Source organism: Miniopterus schreibersii (assembly GCF_964146895.1).
Source record: "Miniopterus schreibersii genome assembly, chromosome: 5".
Classification (NCBI taxonomy): Eukaryota; Metazoa; Chordata; class Mammalia; order Chiroptera; family Miniopteridae; genus Miniopterus; species Miniopterus schreibersii.
Window position 1 is genome coordinate 69,471,872 of NC_138106.1, and position 20,249 is coordinate 69,492,120.

General features: G+C 36.3%; 1 protein-coding gene across 2 annotated transcripts in view; it reads right to left on the reverse strand.

The window, feature by feature from the left end:
• Nucleotides 1-20,249, reverse strand: part of EPHA3 (EPH receptor A3) — a 319,756-nt gene that overhangs the window by 220,509 nt on the left and 78,998 nt on the right. For both annotated transcript variants that reach the window (XM_081137897.1, XM_081137896.1), the window contains exon 3: nt 8,423-9,083. In XM_081137897.1, coding sequence (XP_080994023.1) covers nt 8,423-9,083 — 661 coding nt within the window. The remainder of the gene's footprint in view (nt 1-8,422; nt 9,084-20,249) is intronic.

Genomic DNA, 20,249 nt, shown 5'->3' on the forward strand with positions numbered 1-20,249 from the left:
AACAAATAAAATTTTTGTAATTCAAGATAAGAAGCCTGATCATTTCAGTGCAATCATTAAAAGATGAATTCAAATATTAAGAACTAAGTGTAAAATTAAGGGACTAATTTTAGCATTTTCATAAATAGATCTTCTTATTATAGGTATGAAACTAGTGTTAATTAACTTTTGCTAGTTGGAAAAAATAATATTCATCATAAACTTATAAAAGAAAAAGTGTTATCTCAGGTGTATGAAATATACTTACTTTACTTTATTCATTAATATAATGATAATTCAGATAAATCTAATCTTAAGTTGTTGCAACTGTATGTGATCTAATAATCAAATGCATTCATTTCAAATTACAAACATGAACATCTTCATGTGCAAGTCTTTCTGAAAGGTCTCCTGAATTCAAAGATAAGTAATATAAAGTGTGTTCTCTCCAGAACCTACATTGTAGGAATATATAGGTGGCATAGAAATCCCCCAGTATTTATTCACTCAGTAATTGTCTAACTGTGAATTTAATTATATTCTGCCAGATTCTAGGCACAATGTTCCTGCAAAAGAAAAGGTGTGGTCCATCTTCTCAAGGAACTTCCAGTTAAAACAACTAGAAAGAAACGCCTCTGAATTCCTTGACGCACATGAACACCTTGCAGTTCTAGAAGGTACATGTAGACTCAGTAGGTGCTAAGAAACTTCTACTGAGATGCTTAGTTTTCTCTGGCTCCTCTGTCAGGGAAGGCAGAATCTCTGAATCCCTGTTGTGGAAACCTTGACAGCTCCTTTAGGACAGTTTCTGAATTGACAGAGAAGTAAGTGGAGAGTGAGAGGTGGTATTGTTAGGTCCTAGGTGAAACAAACATAATTACGAATAATCCTCAAGAAGTCTCCATGTCTTGATGCATCACATCAAACACACGTTTCTATAAAGCTGCTAATGTACAGGAACAAGGAACACAGTTAGCATTCCACGATGAATGCACAGAGATAAAACACAGAGCCACAGATTCTTCAGTGACATTAATAAGGTACTTGGTACATTAAGTCTAAACAAAGTTTGCAGGAGCAGGAATATTTATAGTAACCTCCTGGTATCTGCCTTGAATGTAATTAATTGACTATATAAAAAGCCATTAACATTCTTATTTCTTCTCTTCAAACTGAATCAAAGCAGATAACATAATTCATTAACCAGGATAAAAAAATAATAATAAAGATCATGAGGTTCCTTTGGAATTAATGTGAAATTTCCCCAAACCTCCAATCTTAAAAAGTGAAAAGAGTTATGCTAGGATGTAAGAAGTACGAAGGATTTCCCAGATGAAATAAATCACATAAATCAAGATAGTCAGTGATCGAAAGCAAAGAGTAGATTATTTAGATTTATAATTTTAATGTCATCTTTTTAAAAGGAGGTTTATTGACATCTTACAAAAACAACTCAACCTACAATTTGACTATTCTCAACATCCAGAAAGTTTGCCCAGATCCCAGAAACATGACCCAAATGAGGTTTAAGCCACACACACAGTAAATTAAGAAATACCATGATTTCTTACTCTATCATTAAATTGAGAAATGACTTTTTTAAACAAAAGCCATATTTTAAAATTATATATTAAAGCAAGTGCTTCTGGCACTTTGAAACCAAGTCTGATGCATGATTTATTAATGCTTCTTACTAATCTTTACATTACCCCTTACAAGTTTAAGCTTGTGTAGATATTTTTTACGTGCATTTCTATTTTACCAAATTTATCGTAGTAAGCACTGTCTACCTTCCTGAGGCTGCCCTTTTCTGTACTTTGAGTTTGCTTAGCACGCAATTCCTGAATGAATCTTTACTAACATTCTTTCACTGCTCCCCAACTTTCTTCCTCCAACCAGTCCCTAAAGAGAAAGCTGCACCATTCTCTGCTTTCTCATGTTTCTTAGATAGCAAAGAAAAGAGACTAGCAACATAAAGCATTTATTGCAGAAAATGTTAATTTCCTGTCACTCATCTCCTCTCTTATCAATACCTCCTTCCTCATCAATACTAATACCATCTCTTCAGTTTAAACCATTATTAACTCAGCTCTGTTTAGAAATTCAGTTAAAAATCTATGTTCCTTTGGAGGCAGAGACCAAAACATCTTACATTTTAAAGCACGCATTCACTCGCATGCACACTCATGCTCACGCACACACACAGAGAAAACACTCACATTTTTCAACTATCAATCAAACTAATTTAGCAATGATTATGTTCACCTTCCTTTTTTAGTGTCTAGTAGGATTTAGCACATATTAGAGGCTCAATAAACATTTAATAACTGAATAAATGATGAAAGGATAATTTTGTCTACTTTTTCGCATTTAATATTTTTTATTAAATTTATTGAGGTGACATTAATAAAACTATATGGGTTTGGGGTGTACAATCTATAATATATCATCTGTGTATTGTATTGTGTGTTCCCCACCCCACGTGAAGTCACTTTCCCTGACCATTTACCCCCTTTACCCTCTTCTACCTGCCCTCCCCCTCCTTCCCGCTTGTAATCACCACACTGGTGTCTGTGTCTATGAGGATTGTTTTTTTTGCTTAATCCTTTCACTTTTTCACCCAGTTTCCCCACCCCCCTCCCCTCTGACACCTGTCAGTCTGTTGTTTTCTGTATCCATGAGTGTTTCTATTCTGTTGGTTTGCTTATTTTGTTCCTTAGCTTGACCTCACACCTGCCAGAATGGCTATTGTCAACAAATCAACAAACAACAGGCACTGGCCAGGGTGTGGAGAGAGGGAATGCAGCCTGGCGCAGCCGCTGTGGAAAACAGTGTGGAGTTTCCTCAAAAATGTAAAACTGGAACTGCCTTAGGACTCAGAATCCCACTCCTGGGAGTATATCTGAGGAAGCTGGAAACACTAGCTGGAAAGAATATATGCACTTCTATGTTCACTGCAGTGTTATTTGCAATAGCCAAGATTTGCAAGCAGCCTATCAGTAGATGAGTGGATAAAAAACATTGTGATACATTTACACGATGGAATACTACTCAGCCGTAAAAAAGGAAATCTTACCTTTCGTAACAGCATGAATGAACCTAGAAAGCATTATGCTAAGTGAAATAAGCCAGCCAGAGAAAGACAAATACCATATGATTTTGCTTTTTCTCATTTTAGAAAAAAGTAAGCTGTTGTGAAAATTTGCATTATATATGAGAGTAGATAATGCCATGGTTAGAATTGTGGTCCTCTACAAAGAAAATTTTGTTTTTACTTGTAGTTCTGAAAGTGATAGATGAGTTTTTTTAATACAAACTATTTGTATCAATATATTTTTCCTATCAAACAGAGATGGTCACATTTTCATCACTGAGTAACTGTGCCAAATGTCCATCTAGAGTGAAACAGATAATTCAAAATATTTCATTACTAGTCAGAAAATAACTTAGTTATGAAATGTAAACCCTCTATAAGGCCTCCCTGTAGAACAAACACAGAATCCTAATGGGAATTTTCCACATTTTGTGATTTTGAAATAATGATTCAATAAACAAATTATAGACGTCACCTTCTGAAATCTGTAAGCTGTGCAAGCCCGTTAGCCCTTTCTCCTTACCCCAAAGTTTCCAAACACAATAGTAGTTTCCAAACACAAAACTCTCAATGCAAAAGCTTCTCATTATTAATGAATAATATCCATTATTAATTTTGAAATCTTAAAATTAATCTCTTCTTCCCCTACATTACCAAGGCACCTCTGTACCTCTGGTAGAAGATTTATTGGTCTGCTTTGCACTAAAATTATTTACTTATGCATCTGTCTTTCATACTAGATTTTGTGCTCCTGGTTGGTAGTTACAATGACTTATTCATCTATGTTTCCCCTGTGTCCGGCACATTATTAATTTGTATTAATAAGAGGTGAAAAAAACCTTATTGAATTAAATTTGGCAGATGTTTTATGCATATCTATGGTACATGACAGTCCACATATCCAGATTTTATTAAATTAGGCTAAACCTAATCTTTCTACAATAAAACATTTTGGCTAGTAATTCCTCTTTCTTAAAAATCTAGAAACAGAAAACTCTGGGAAATAAACTAAAATAAATAAACCACCTTGTATTAACAGATCCTTGGTCATTTTGTGCCAACCCTTTGTGGCCCGCCTCGTTCTGCAACATACAGAACAGCAACTCCAGTGGAGTTTGTGTCCTGTGGGTTTCCTCACCTCGGTCACCACTGGACTGAGTCATAGGGAAGCCCTGGGGGCTGAGGTTATGGCTGCAGGCTTTGGAATCAGGCTGCCTGGTTTCAGATCTCAACTCTCACACCCACTCACTAAGGAGCTTTAGGCAAGATATTTAAACTATCAAAGCTTTATTTTCATTTTTTAAGTAGAGGTAGTGCCCTGGCAGGTTTGGCTCAGTGATTAGAGCTTCAGCCCACAGACTGAAAGGCCCCGGGTTTGATTCCGGCCAAGGGCACATACCTTGGTTGCAGGGGGCTCATCCTTGACCCTGGTCAGGGTGCATGTGGGAAGCAACCAATTGATGCATCTCTCACATCAGTGTTTCTCTCACATCAGTGTTTCTCTCACATCAATGTTTCTCTCACATCAGTGTTTCTCTCACATCAATGCTTCCTTCTCTCTCCCTCTTCCCCCAAACCCCCTCCACTGAAAAGCAATGGAAAAATTATCCTCAGGTGAGGATTAAAAAATAAAAATTAAAAAATAATAATAAAATAGAGGTAATAATAGTATGTATCAACAGGTTATTTTTTTAAAATATATCTTTATTGATTTCAGAGAGAGGAAGGGAGAGGGAGAGAGAGAGAGAAACATCAGTGATGAGAGAGTCATTGATCGGCTGCCTTCTGCACGCCCCTGACTGCGGATGGGGCCCGCAACCCGGGCATGTGCCCTGACCGGGAATCAAACCGTGATCTCCTGGATCCTAGGTCGATGCTCATCCACCGAGCCACACCCAGCCGGGCTCAACAGGTTATTTTAAAGGAAAAATGAAATAACTCACAAACATTACTTAACAAGCTAGCACATAGTCTGGTATCTCATAAGTGATTAATTAATGTTTTCAAAAATTTTTGAATTCTTACTACAGTGCTTGGAATGAAGTAGGTGCTCATTAAATGTTGAAGTAAAATGAAGGAATCTCATTTTCCTCTGTTTTAGGCAGTTGAAAGCCTATGATTACTGATCATTGTGTCATAAAATTCTCCTGATGTGTTTGAAATCTGCTTATATGTTCAGTCCAAGTAGGGGGTGTATCAAAGTATTGCTATATCCCTTTTCAAAAGAATGATATGATATTTCCTTTTGTAAACAAAAATCAAACAAAATAAAACTGAGCTCATGAAATACATGTTTATTTAGCTATCTTTTCATTTTTACCTTTAAAAAGTATTACAGTTTCTCTGTGTGCCTGATTCAAAGTACTTGTGATCAAACACTGATGTGTGAGAGTAATAACAAGGTATTCTTTTTTTTTAATATGTTTTTATTGATTTCAGAAAGAGGAAGAAAGAAGGGGAGAGAGAGATAGAAACATCAATGATGAGAGTCATTGATTGGCTGCCTCCTGCATGCTCCCTTCTGGGGATCAAGCCCGCAACCCGGGCATGTGCCCTGACCGTGAATAGAGCCAGGATCTCCTGGATTATAGGTCAATGCTCAATCACTGAGCCATGCCAGCTGGACATCATAACAAGGTATTGTGACCAGCCTACAAGCTTATTAAAAACTAGCCATAGCCGGCCGGGCGTGGCTCAGTGGTTGAGCGTTGACCTAGGATCCATGTGATCAGGGTTTGATTCCCAGTCAGGGCACATGCCCGGTTGCGGGCTTGATCAATGACTCTCTCATCATTGATGTTTCTATCTCTCTCTCTCTCCCTCTCTTTTCCTCTCTCTGAAATCAATAAAGATATATTTAAAAAAAAAACAAAAACAACTAACCATAAAATTAAAAAGAAAAGAAGCATAACAATCACCAGCACCATCACTGACAACAATTGCAAAATTACAAGCCTCAAGCCAAGCTGTCCTACACTATTACAGATCCAAGGCTGTAAAATTAATCCCTGAGTATTAGATTTCCAAGACATAGTAAACTATGTACTAAACTGAGATATGAAAACTAGTATTTATTAAAATAAAATTGGTTTATACTTGATACTACATGTAATTCAGAACAAACTAGAATACTTTGATACATTGTCTAATAACCTGAATACACAAGATTTGTTGATTATGGAAAGAGAGGAAGCCAAAATGTACCTGTCAACATCAACAAATGTCAAAAAATAACCATAAGATATGTTCCATCTTCACATTAGATGATTAAAACACCATCTTTTATAAAATTCCAATCACCTCCCATTTCACACACCATCTCTAATTCTACTAAAATTCTTTTTATTGGTTTACCTTTAAGATATTTTCTTAGACTATGTTGTATTTATGCACATCTATCTCTTATTCTGAAACTAGTATTTTTGAATGTAGAGAGATTCTGTAATAATATAGCATTTTTATATCAAAGCGGTGCTGTTAATGTCCATCAACAAAATTAAGTACATGATTCAAGGATGTGAAACTTTGACATAAATAAGAATAATTTGACATGGAGGATCACTGAATAGCATAGTAGTTACTTTGAAAAAGTGGTTCCGTAAATTAAGATGAGGTTAGAAAAATAGTATCAATTCTGAATTTATTGTGAACTTTCTGAATACAAGTTAATATTATTACTCCTTTTAAAAATTCTTCTAGTTTTAAGGCAGTGAAAATTCTCTTTTATGATATTATAATGGTAGATACAAGTCATTTTACATTTATCCAAACCCATAGAATGAACAACGCCAAGAGCTGAACCTCATTGTAAACTATGGATTCTGGGTCATGATGTGTCAATGTAGGCTCATCCTTTGCAACAAATGTACCACTCTGGCGAGGGATGTTGGTACGGGGAGGCTATCCAAACGTGGGACCTGGGGATATATAGGAAATCTCTGCACTTTTCTCTCAATGTTGCTGTGAACATAAAACTGCTCTAAAAAGTAAATAAAGTTTCTAGAAATGTTAAATAATAAAATAAAAATTCTTCTGAAATTTGTCCTCAAGACAGCATGTGTAATGAGCTAATAATTTGAATGCTTTATTTATTTCTATTAGCACTTTTATGTGATTCTATTTACCTCACTGATACTTATTTTTTTCATTTCTTATAACTTCGAATGAGATATAAAGCACTATGTAAAAATTCAAAACATCTAATGGTTAAGCTTTTTGCTGAATGGAGTATTTTATGAGATAGCTCTGCTTAGATTAATATATATATTATTAAAATGGAGACACATCTATTCCCCTCCTGGTGTGACTGTCAGAGACTGGTATCATAGGATCAAATTAGAGGCAATGGACAGTATTTTAATTCCTCCTGAGCTAGGCTTTAATCATTTTATTTGAAATTAATCTTACAAATATCACATATCACAAATAATACCAAGGTAATAAAATATAGTTCAAAGTAGATAATGAGGTTATTGAGATTTTTCTCTATTCATGTATATAAGCAAGTAGTAGTGCCTACAAATTTGTTTCAGTTTTAGAACTTTCAAAACTATACTTAGTAACAATATTAACAATATTCTACAGGCCCTTGCCAAGGATCTAAATAATACTGAGAAGTATGAATGTGTTCTGATTTTTAAAATTTTTTTCTGTAAACTATGTCTGTAGTCAAAAACAAAATGCTATGTTCTGTTCAGATTGTTAGAAAGGTGAATTTACGTATAAAGTATATGAATTTCTTTCCCGTGGACTTGAGAGTTACTGAATGGCCGTAAGTAGAATATGAAACTCAGTTCCCTTGGCAGAGTGTGCTAGCAAACAAAGATGTTAAAACAAACTAGATTCTACAGACTAGAAGTGCTTAAGTTTTCTTATGCATTTATGCATTTAAAATTTTCATTTATATGAAAAGGCTGTATCTTATAGCAATGTAGTACATGCTGCTGTGAGGTAGAAAAGCACAACCCTAGTCAACACACTCCCTAATTCTGTTAGCATTAGAGTACCCGAGTGCAGATTATTTCTTCTCTCAACATAAAGATGACAGAAAAAATATTTTTCCTTAGAGTTATACTCCCATAGTCATTAAATAGCAGGGAAAACTTAAAAATAGCCTAAGTAACACCTCTAGCGGCATATACGCCAGCGCCACATACTCAAACATGTTAATATTTCTAAAATAAACTGTGAATCAGCACATCAAGTGGGATACATTTAGTCTATAAATAGACTCTGTTCAGTTTAAGACATTTTCCTGCCAAGGGAGTTGAGGCTAAATCCACTTCTCTCAGTCACGCTGCGATACACTGGCAGGTGAGTGACACCCCTCTGTGGAAACGGGGCACTTACCCTGGCACATGTGGCCCCTCTCCTCAAAGCCGGCGGTGCAGGAGCACTTGCCGATGGGCACCAGCCACTCGCCCTCGGTGCTGCAGTACATCCTGGGCGGGTCGTCCTCCCGGGAATTGTTCACGCACGAGCCCCGCACCTCCACCAGCGACTGCGAGTCCATGGGCACCGTGTCTGGGAACATGGCCAGATTCTTCACTATGAACGGGCACTTTTTGAAGTACACCCTCACGGACACCAAGGCAACACAAGCCCCCACATCTTGAAAAGCCAAGTAAAACCCCTTTTTGTTGACGGGGCCCACTTCCCTGACTTCAGTGTTGAGCTTAAGGATACGGTCCCCCAGGTCCATCTGGGTGAAGCTCTCATCAGCTGCAATGGTGTCAATCTTCGTAAACTGATGCTCTCGGAACTTGACCCCGTGGTCATCGTCGGACTCCATGTAGTACAGGTTGAAAGTCTCCTTGCAAGTTCCCAAAACGAAAGGAATGCTATTGCAGTCCCTCAGAGTGAACTTGAGCTCCACGTAGATCTTCTGAGCCGAGTTCCTGGGGACCCAGTTGGTCCTCAGCCAATTATTTTGACTGTGCTCCATGACATTGCACACCTGGTAAGTCCTGATGGGCGTGTAATGTTCATCAACACCACTGATTTCTTCCCACTGAAGAATCAGAGGAGAAAAGAGAGTCAATTAATAAGCTAAGTATGATGAATAAATAATAAATAAGATGGATGGCATCGCATAAAATGCAAAATACATAAGCTTAAGCATTAATGTACTCATTAAAGATCATGATGCAGAGCAACACTATAACATTCTTCTTCTTTTTTAATTTGCAAGGTTCTCTGAGTTAATTGACACAAAGTAATTTATAATTTTGATGAACGCATTCAGGAAAAAAGTTGCTTAGCATTTGATTAGACCTGGCCACATAATACAGGATCAAAACCTCAACTAAGGCATCTTTCACACACTATGAAATGGTTTTGTTGTATATTTTTGGATTGCTTTTTCTTTGTTAGTTATTTAAAAAGAATGAGAAAATACAACTGCCTAAATTCACCTTTATTAATAATCTTCTCCCAATTTGGACCACATTTTGGTAAAATCAATATATGGCAAAGCAAGGAGAATAGAAATGATGTGATTACCATGTATCTTCATGTATAAAATTTTTAACATAGTCATTTCAAGGAATACATGCTGGTGGACTATGAAAGGAAATTTGAAATAAAAATATAAACATGCCTTCTTTCTGCCCCGAAATAAAAAGAAAGTTATGCATGGAGAACAAAAGATATAAGTGTAGTGAACATTTTAATTCTTAATATCTTTTACCCACATTAAACTTTACATAAGCAAGAAATAAACTACTATTTGGGTTATTACTGTTATGGTAGTTAGGGTTACCCTAATACAAATGTTTTTATTGCAAAAACATTTAAAATGTTTCAAGACTTTTTAGAACAATGAAACCCTGCTTCTCAGATCCTTAGAACAGGCTTTGAGAAGATTTTAAGTTAACATCAGGTAGTTTGTGTTACTTAAAATTCCATAATTACAACAGTTTTTCCTATGGCTGCCAGGAAAGTCCATTTTTATCATGTCATTCTTCAGTCCAAAGCCTTCCTTGGCTCCCCATTACCTATGCAATAACTCTTTTGATTGGCAAAACTGGTTCTAAGCTACATTTATATTTCTCTAGAAGTCTGAACTGAGGTTAGTGAATTATGTTTCACTATGCACATGCTATGTTCTTGTCAATGTGAACTCTTAGGCTGTTTTCAAAACATACATTTGATAGTTTTTGTTGTTGTTTGTGTTATAACCGCAAGTGGACTGTGCTCTTTTTTCTTGGATGCCTTCCATGCCCCTCTCATCCTTATTACATAAGAATGTATTACACAACACTTATTAAATACCACATTTAACTCATGATACATGTTAAGGTAAGTTTAGTTTTGCTTCAATGCCTTTGCTAAATTTTAGAGCTCTTCGTATCCTCCATAGTATGCAACATAAAACTTCACTTTTTGGAAGATGCATAAAATTATTTTATCTTATAATACATCTAGAAATCATTCAAGGAAGTAACACATATAAGTTCTTATTAGATAATACATCTGAATTTCATAAATAAATAAACAAACAATCCTTGTGAAGCCCTTTATAAACATACTCTAAATTTTTCTTCATTAAGGGAATGGAAAGTTTTACATACTTTTAAACTAAATCAATGGCATTTACATTTAAAGTGTATTAACACTTTTTTTAATATATATATTTATTTAAAACACATAGAAATTTCAATCCATAACTTCTAGTCACAAAACAAGATAAAATGTTAATTTATTAAATTGACAATAACCACAAGAAAATAAATATGACATTATTTGGTCTTTGACCTCCTTAGAAAAAAATAAATGATTTACATTAAGGTGTTTGAATTATCAAAACAAATTACATCAACACAGTTTAAAAACTTCTCATTCTCCCTAGCTTTCCTACAAACTTAAAAACAAAACAAAAGTAAATAAGTAAAAAAAGCACTATTTATTTCAATAACCTTGATCATTCAGGGTCTAGAATATAAAAAAGGCATTAATTTCTGGATGCCGAATTGGTTTCATTGACTTCATTGTCACACCCAAGGTCCAACAAAGAATCACATTTGAACTATTGTAGAAAACCTTAGACCTAACATACAAGACACATTTATATCTTAATATAAAGAAAAGAAAATATTCACACTGTGCTTTTAATAGTCAATAATATACCATTTTTAACCATCCACTCTATGAAACTTCTAAGAAGAAAAGTGTACATGAGAATCTCAATTCTGGGGATTTTACATTGAGATGCCTATAATAGTAAAGTCATAGTCAAAGCAAAATTAATGTAAAAGTTTAATATCGTAAAATTTTTTAAAAGCCCTTGCCTGTATGGCTCAGTTGGTTGGAGCGTCATACCTTATATGGAAGGGTTGTGGGTTCGATTTCCGGCACGGACGGTAACCAAGTGATGTTCTCTCTCTCTCCCTTTCCCTCTCTCTAAAATCAATAAGCATATCCTCAGGTGAGGATTAATTTAAAAAATTAAAAAGAAGAAGAAAAATATGAAAGAAAGAAAATTTTTTTAAAAAGAGTGAACAGAGTTGGAGTTCCCCAAAACTCTGATCTCTGATGTTAAAAAGTCATCATCATGTGGAATCACCTCTATTACCGTTACATTGGTTCTCCACTTGGCATTGTAAAGGACACATCTAACAAAAACTCCAGAGAGTAAATGTTTTCTGTGGACATTTAAAGAAAGTTAGATCATGGACATCATTATTTAAAAATAAGCCCATTGAATTTAAAAAAAAATTAGGTCAAGATCTCCTTATTAGAATAAATACGAGTTTGTGCTTTGATGAATCAATTGCAAATTTCTTCTGCTATGTATGAACAGCATTTTTAGTAGACATCAAACAGAGAAGAGATTATAGAGAGATTTTTGTAATTTGATGTAAAATATGATTTTAATTATGGAGCTCTCCCTCTAGTTTAACATTTTTCCTCTCAACGTTAATTTGGCAAGCTATCCCAAGTCCTTGAATGCAGAGGTATACATTGCAAGAAACTAATGCAAACAGCAACACAATGCTTTTCATGTAAAAGATTGCAGTGAGCAATTATCACTTCATTAATTTGTAATGAAGACCAAATTGCCTGTAAGTGATGGTGGCTTACCCTCTCAGTTGACTTGCAAAAGCAATAAGTCACTAACTCCAACATTTATGGAAGACTGAAGACTATAGAAATAAAATCCCTCAGTGAGCATTTTCACAACAGCAGCAGCTAAGCAAAAATCATTAATTAAAGCTGCTGTTGTAAAGCTCACACTTTATAATTTTAAAGAGTGCCCATATTTACCTATTTTCCTACTCCAAGAACTAATATGCAATGTTCATAAATTATTAGAGATACTATATTGCCATAGTCGTTGTCCCAAGGCTGACTCTGGGTGACATGCAGAATCAGGTCGTTGGAAGATTCTTGCTATTGATTGTCCTAATTCCTAAAGACAATCTCTGCAAGGATATCCAGCAGTAGTGTTGTCTTCAGTAGAAGTGGATATAGAACCAGAAGGAGCTCAAATTCTTCCTAAAGCTCAATTCTCCCAAATCAACAATTCTGATATTTAGCCTGGCTCTCAGGTTCTTACTCTGAGCATTTATTATTAGACCACAGAAGCCAGGCAGAACTCAGTGCCCTGTTTTTGTTTGTTTGTTTGTTGTTTGTCAGATTATACAACTGGAAATCAGCTGTATCCAGACTTCCTCCCCCTAGCAAGGTTATTCTGAAATCTATTCCCAGCAGCATAATCACAGTGAACCTCCCCATCATCAAAAGCTAGTGTAGAATACAAAGGACACTCTTGATTTATATTTTCTAGAAAGCATGTCATTGATGCAAACAGGTATTTTTTGGAAAAAATTAAATTTTTAATAATTAATCAGCATTTAATCTAATAAATATCATTCTGAAAAACCTCAAGTATAGTAATCAAGGATTTTTACTTGGTTATTTTAATTATTCTTTGGATACATTTTTAGCTACTTGCTAATTGGAAAAAAGGAGAAAAATATTTGCTTTTTTTTTAAAGACAGAGAACCTTCAATACATTTTGGGGATAGGCTAACATGGTTTGGAAAATATTAAGAAAGTGAGAAAAAGTAACTTCACGGTTTACCTAATAAGACATAAATTCAGTTTCTTAGAAATCTGCAGATGAAAATAAAAAAATAATCACCAATATTCTTATGTTTCAATTTTGCTTTTGCATTTCAGTGGTTAACAAGGCACATTTCTGTACTTTAAAAAATGTGAATAATTAATTTTGCATTTAATGATTATAAGTTATATTAAGTTGGTTCATGCTGCTCTTTCTCCATTCATATTTCTTACTCCCAAGTTTATTTTCCTTTGTCCACACCCATACCCATTTCAGTATTCAGTGTCATCAAAGAAATATTTACACATTTACCACACATCAGCATTTTAAGTGTGGAAATACGTAACTGCTTACAGTAAGGGTGTCACTGTCAACAGTCAAGCACAGATATATTTACAAAAGTCATTATGCTTCCAATGACTAATAAATAGTTTTTCCTTGCCCATTCTGGTCTCAAAAGTACATACACACAGATATATCTGTCTGTGTGTGTGTATGTATATATATATATATGTATATATATATATATATATATATATATCTAACAATATTATATAAAAAGGTAGAGTAAAATAAAACAGTTGAGACTAATGAGGAATGGAATTGTTTGGTTTGGGGTTTTTTGTTTCTGCTACTGTAGATTTTTGGTCAAATCAGAAAATTACATTTGTAACCAGGGGATCAAGGAGCGAGAAGATGGAGTCTTGATGTTGGAACATCAGTAACATCAGTAACAAGATGCAAGCCAGAGACTGAGAATAGAAATGCCCAGAGGGGCCTGCCTGGGGTGGTAGGGCCAGTATCTTGATAGTAATGACCACTAACTATGCCCCTGCACTCATCTTTAAACCCCTAAGTATTTAGCAGAAATTTGATAGTGGTGTTAGAACTGCCTTATTGAATATAGGGAGGACAACGCCCCAGGTTGGGGAAGGGTGCTGAGAAGAAACTAGGAAAGGGGTGGAAGAACAGAGATTATTAATGACGAAAGCCAACAAAAGATTTCAGAGAGTGAGAGCAGGGGTCAGGACCAGGATTGTGTAACACCCTGTTTAGAATTATCAAGAATATTGGGCAGGTCATGGAACTTTTAGTAGTTATAAAAAGACACAGGTTCAGGGTGCAGTCTCCAGAAAGCTATGATCCTTGGGTCATTCATAAGCCCCTATGTTGAATTCCGCCTTCACCAGCACCTCATGTTCACAAATGCTTCCATCTGTATTCTCAGCACTTCTCAGTGCCTTAAAGCCCTAGGCTGAGACAAGAACCAGAGCAGCCTCAACTTCACCATCCTGAGGCTTTAATTTTAGTTCTTTTCCTCCCAGCTGGAATCCAGTGGCACTGTACCGAGATCTCAGGGCTGTGGCCACGTTTCTGTACCTGTTCACAAATGTCCCATATCGCTGATCACAGTCTGTCTAATTCCCTTATATCACTGGCTCTTATATAAACATTAACAAGCAAGCTTTTCTAAAATACTGCTTCATAGGTGCCTACCCAAAATAATTTGTTTTTGAACTGCCTGGGTGATTCGAATGTACCCTTACGGTTGGGAACCAATGCTATGGTCTCTTAACTGGGTTCTTCATTTCCGTTCTCCACCTGACCTGACAGCATCCTTCAGTCTCGGCTTCCAAGATCTCCGAATCTCCAGAAACTCTGTCTAAAGTCTCTAGATAGCCCTGCCCCTGTCTCTGACAGGGCCTTTTGCTCAGCCCTCGTCTCATCTGTTTTTTGATTCCAGATTTGCCTGAGCCCGGGCATGCCTAATGTAGAAGCTCACCTGAATAACCTCATCTTCCACCTCCCACCGAGAACTGTACGCTATTATTATAACAAACAAAGTAATCTAATCACAGCGCTCCATTTCGCATCTGGTGGTAAATGCAAACCTTGTGCATTACAAAAAGATGTAAACAGTGTGTGTGGGAGGGTTACCTTCAATCACATACTTCTCATGGTATGAATGTGAGACAACTGGTTTCAGACGTGCTGCTAGCTTTCTGTTTGCTAGAGTTTGAGAGTTTCCCACTGTGATCTGTGGTGATTTGTGATGTGGAAAGATGCTTTATGATAGCAGTTTCATTCAACTCCACATGCATTTATTCAATATTTCTATATGCAAAGCCTCAGTCAGAAACAATGGGTAGTCGAAAGTTAAAGATTGATTTTTGCTGTGTAGAAGTTTTATGCTGCAGGGAGAGGCATAAGTGTCAACAAGGCAAATGATGGCATGCTCTCTACCTGAGGCCCTAAAAGAAGCTGTGGGAAAAAGGAAGGATTAGCCCTGGGAGAGAAGTCCTGGGAAAGGGTAGTAAGCCTAGAACTTCTACAGGGCATATATAGAGAGGAAAAAGTGTGAGTAAACCAGAAGATGTGTGAGGACAGACCTGTTTAATAAACCGGGTTCCACTATAGCTAAAAATAGAGCACTGAGCAGTGCGTATGCGTCAGTTACTTAGGACAGAAAGACCTGGGCAGTATCAACTGACATGTCTCTACTTCATCTGCTACCGTGAGAAACTACCGAAGACAGGCAAGTAGTTAACTTTAACCTGGGAGGGAGCTGGTTCTCTGAAAAAAGGGGGGCTTCAGAAAGACCACTGCAAAGATCCAGAAGAGAAGTCATAAGAGGACCTTGTGGAATAAATCTACACTGAACATTTCTCAGAAGATCATAAACACACATATATTTTTCTTACAAAGATGTAGAGGATATATCTACATGTGCAGTGAGTAACAGCTGCTCATTAGATTAGAATTTCGGGACTATCAAATCATATTTCAGTAAGATGCGGGTTTGTATTGAAAAATTATAAGCATCAGCAGAAAAAAATATCTAGATGCATGAATGCAAATCCATGCATATCTTTCATTTTTCTCTTAGGAAACAGTGTTCTCATTATACTCTTCATATCTCTCAAAAACATTCAACTTATTCAATAACTGAGTCAAGCTCTGTGACAATAATTGAGTAATGGAAAAGAGAGACAGGTTACCTGTTCTTAAGGACATATGGTACTTATGGTATATCTATTGTTATTATTATTTTATAAAGACTTATTAATTTATTTATTCATTATTCTTTCTCACCAATATTGTTATTGGTGTGGTTCCTCTCCTCCCAAACATCTAGCCTTGTACCTAAAACCAAGTACCCTATAGAGAATAACTAGAATTACAGATCATGTGATGTGCAAAATATTAAATTTATATAACTAACAAAGCACAGAAGTGTGCTTTCTGGTATGTAAGGCATTACATTTAAAAATTAATACACTGGATAGTTATGTATCAGAGAGTGGCCTTAGTATAAGACCCACTTCATGAATGTAAGCATTTCTTTAAAGAGAAAAATAAATTTCTAGAAACAGCATGTCATAAATTTATGATAAATATTTTTGGAATAGAAGGTGAAAATTTGGGGGAGATGGAGAAAAGAACCTTAAAATTTAGGAGATGGTGGAGTTGCAATAAAAAAACTTAACCAAAATGATGTAAAATGCTTAAAGACCAACCAAAAACATGGTTACCTAGACAGAGGAATTGATTTGCAGCAGATATGATATACTGAAATAAACCATGCAGAAACATTATCTAAAGTCACCATTGTCAGACATTTTCAATTAAGCCTGATAATTTGAAGTTACTTTTCCTATGTGGGAAAGAATATCAATATCAAAGGGAGGATAGGAAAGATATCATTTACATTATAGAGGTTTGATTTAGATGGTAAAATATTTTTACTTATAATGTAAGAGAGATGTATAATTCCAAAAATATTATTTTAAAAACTATCACCATGATGTATACTATTATTTCAAATGATCTCAACAAAGAGGAGATCAATATGGTTAAAAATATCATTTAATAAACCATTTATCTATTCCATAAAACTTAGAAAAATAAGCATTGTTTATACTATCAGATATTTTTCTCACTCTTGCTGTTCATATATATTACCAAGTGACTTTACTTTTTACAAAATACAATTCCCTTAAATATTAGGGTGTAGGACAATGAGACTATCATGTTTCCAATTCTTGGGAAAAGGTTCAATATAAAATTGCCCAATAAAAAGATAATTTTAAAATTCAATATAACTGCTTGAAACTAATGGAGGAAAATTCCATGCACATGGGCTTAACTTGTCTAGACTGAAAACTGTGCTAAGATGGACATTTACAGAATTATTACAAATGGCCAACTACTTAGAAATTAATGCGTAGCAGTGACAGCCATACATTTCATATCAGTTGTGAGATTCGTGTAATTTCCTGCTATGATAATGGGTTACAGCCACAGTAATCACAGCAATTTTCCATATACCTGTGGAGCACTCACAGTGACGGAAATGAAATTAACTCATGTCACTATGGAACATATGCTAAATTTCACAGATCTTCAGATAACTAAGTTTATTTTTTAACACAATAAGTGTAGTTTTTGAGAGCATTTTCCTGAAATGTAAGTGGCTATAGAGCCCCAATTTTAAAGCTACAGAGGCTCCTTCTCAAGGGCACAGACCAGGCTTCAGAGGAATATTTTAATCCTTTATCCGTGGAGCATCCTGCAAAGCCCAGATTAAGAGTCAAAACTCTAGAGACAGTCTCTGGGTTTGAAACCCATCTCTGTTGCTTAATAGGTTTAATAGACTATAATTTAATTCACACATTTGTAAAAGGGGAAAAATAAGAATGAACTGTTTATAGAGATGTAACAAAAACAGATTGTCTATTTTTTATATTTTTTAATCCTTACCTGAGGATATTTTTTCCCCCTGCTTTTCAGAGAGAGTGGAAGGGAAAAAGAGAGAGAGAGAATGAGAGAGGAGAGAGAAACATCAATGTGAGAGAGATGCATGGATTGGTTGCTTCTCACGCTCACCCTCAGAGCAGGGCCAAGCCTGCAACCAACGTACGTTAGGTGCTCTTGGCTGGAATTGAACCCAGGACCCTTCAGGCCAAGGGCCGATGCTCTAACCACTGAGCAAAACCACCTAGAGCTAGACTGTTTATTTTAAACAGTATGTTATACCCAGGAAATAGTAAACAAATATTATTGTTATTCTGCTTAAGCTCAGTTAACTAAAAATGTCATTGAAATACACTGATTTTTTTTTCTTATAAAATAATCAGAATATATTTTAAATCCAATCTTTCCCTATATCCTATTTCTTTTTTTTTACTAGAGTTCCTTCAAACTCGTTTAAGGTAACCACAATTTCTGACAAGTGTAGTCTGTTTGACTGTTTTGAAATTCAATATATATAATTAATCACAAAAGTTAACTGAGTAATGGACTGCTTCCTATTTTTATTACAAATAAGTCTTCTGTCTTTTATCTATGATAAATGTGCCATTTCAAGTGGAGTAAAAGTTTTGCCAATAATATTACACACTTTACCTAGTACTGCGCTTCTGTAATTTTATTAGACATTTGACTTCATTTCCTTTCATGATTATTTTTAAAAGTATAAAATCTATATGTATAGGATATTAGTAGGCTTATCCTGTGGTTTAATAAAATTAGTCATGTGTAATTGTAATTATTATGGTTCTACTCTATACTGGATAGTGTGTTAAGCTTCAGTTATCTCATGTCTAGAGATGATAGTAGTACCTTTCTTATAAGATTGTTCAGTTACTTGACAGATAATATTGAGAGTTAATAAGTGTCCACATAGTCGTTACCTGCAAACTAAGTAAAGCAGATATTTATTAAGCCCCTACATGCTACAAAATTATTTTTTGTTAATATAATTATGATAAAGATGAAAGAGTAATGGTTTCCTGCCCTTGAAAATCTTGCACTATAAGAATGGAAATAAGTGTGTGCAAGTCTAATGTTAGACAGCCATTCACCTAGCAGAAATCCACTGTGGGCCAGGCACTCTTTATAATAATAAAGCCACTAGTGTTTTCGTGGAGCTTATGATCTACTTTCAAGAAAACAGCAGTGAGCATGCACACACACACACATACGATAGGTGAGCTGTGATCATCATAAAAAAACAAAGATGAAAACAGGGTAAGGAGACAGAAGACTCTAGGTGGGTTCATGAATATGATATTTTAGAGAAGGTAGCCGGGGGAAGTTCTCCTTTTTGCAGCCTCTTGAATAAAAGCAGTGAGAACCCAGGCCGAGAGAATATCCAAGGATAAAGCACCCCAGGCTGAGGGCACAGAAAGCACAGGGGTCGTGACACTGAAGGGGTGTTGCAGTCAAGGCTTAGCAAGGAGGCTCCCGTGGCCGAAAGTGAGTGAGGCTGGAAGTGCTGAAACAACCGATCAGAGAGGTAGCGGAGCACGGGGCACTTAGGTCCTTGCGGGTCCCCCTGGGGGGCTTTGGATTTGGTTCTCAGACAACTGGGAATTCGGTAAAGGTTTTGCCAGAGGAGTGACATGATATGACTCATGCAGCCAATGGTCTCAGGCTTCCATGTGGAAAATTAGCTGAAGAGAGCAAAGGCATAAGAAGCGAGACCATTAGAGGTTGTCATAGTCCAGGTGACAGGGGATAGGATGCCACTGGTGGAGGTAGCGAGAATGATAAAGTCCTGGGACTACTTTGGTAGTAGAGGCAAAGGACTTGAAAGATGGGATGTAGGACATCACAGAAAGGTGGTGGGCGGGGTACACACCATCGAAGAATGGCAGGGCCCGTGTGAGACCAGAGACAGAGAGCGCAGCCAGGGGCTGGCCTTCGGGCAAGAGCTTTAATAAGCAAAGACAGGTGATGAGGGGGAGAGGAAGACAGCACATCCCAGGCACAAAACACAGAAGCACCGACTCAGCCTGGGTCTCACGAAGCAGCTGGAGTGAGAAACGATGCCAACCTTTCCCTGCTTCTTTCAACATGCGTCTGTTACATGCCAGTGACGCACCAGAGGCCGTTAGGCGCTGGAATCAGAGCAGCGGCAGAACGGCCTGGAATCGCTCTCCCAGGCGAGTTTCAATTCTAGTGGGAGGGGCAGACCGAAAGGGCAAGGTAAAGAAGTGAAATTTATGCTTTCTTATAGAGTGGCATGCTTTAGGAAAAGGCAATAAGGAGGCAAGGGAGAGGGGATGGTTGTGTGTGTTGAGAGGAGGAGACGATTTTAGAAAGAAT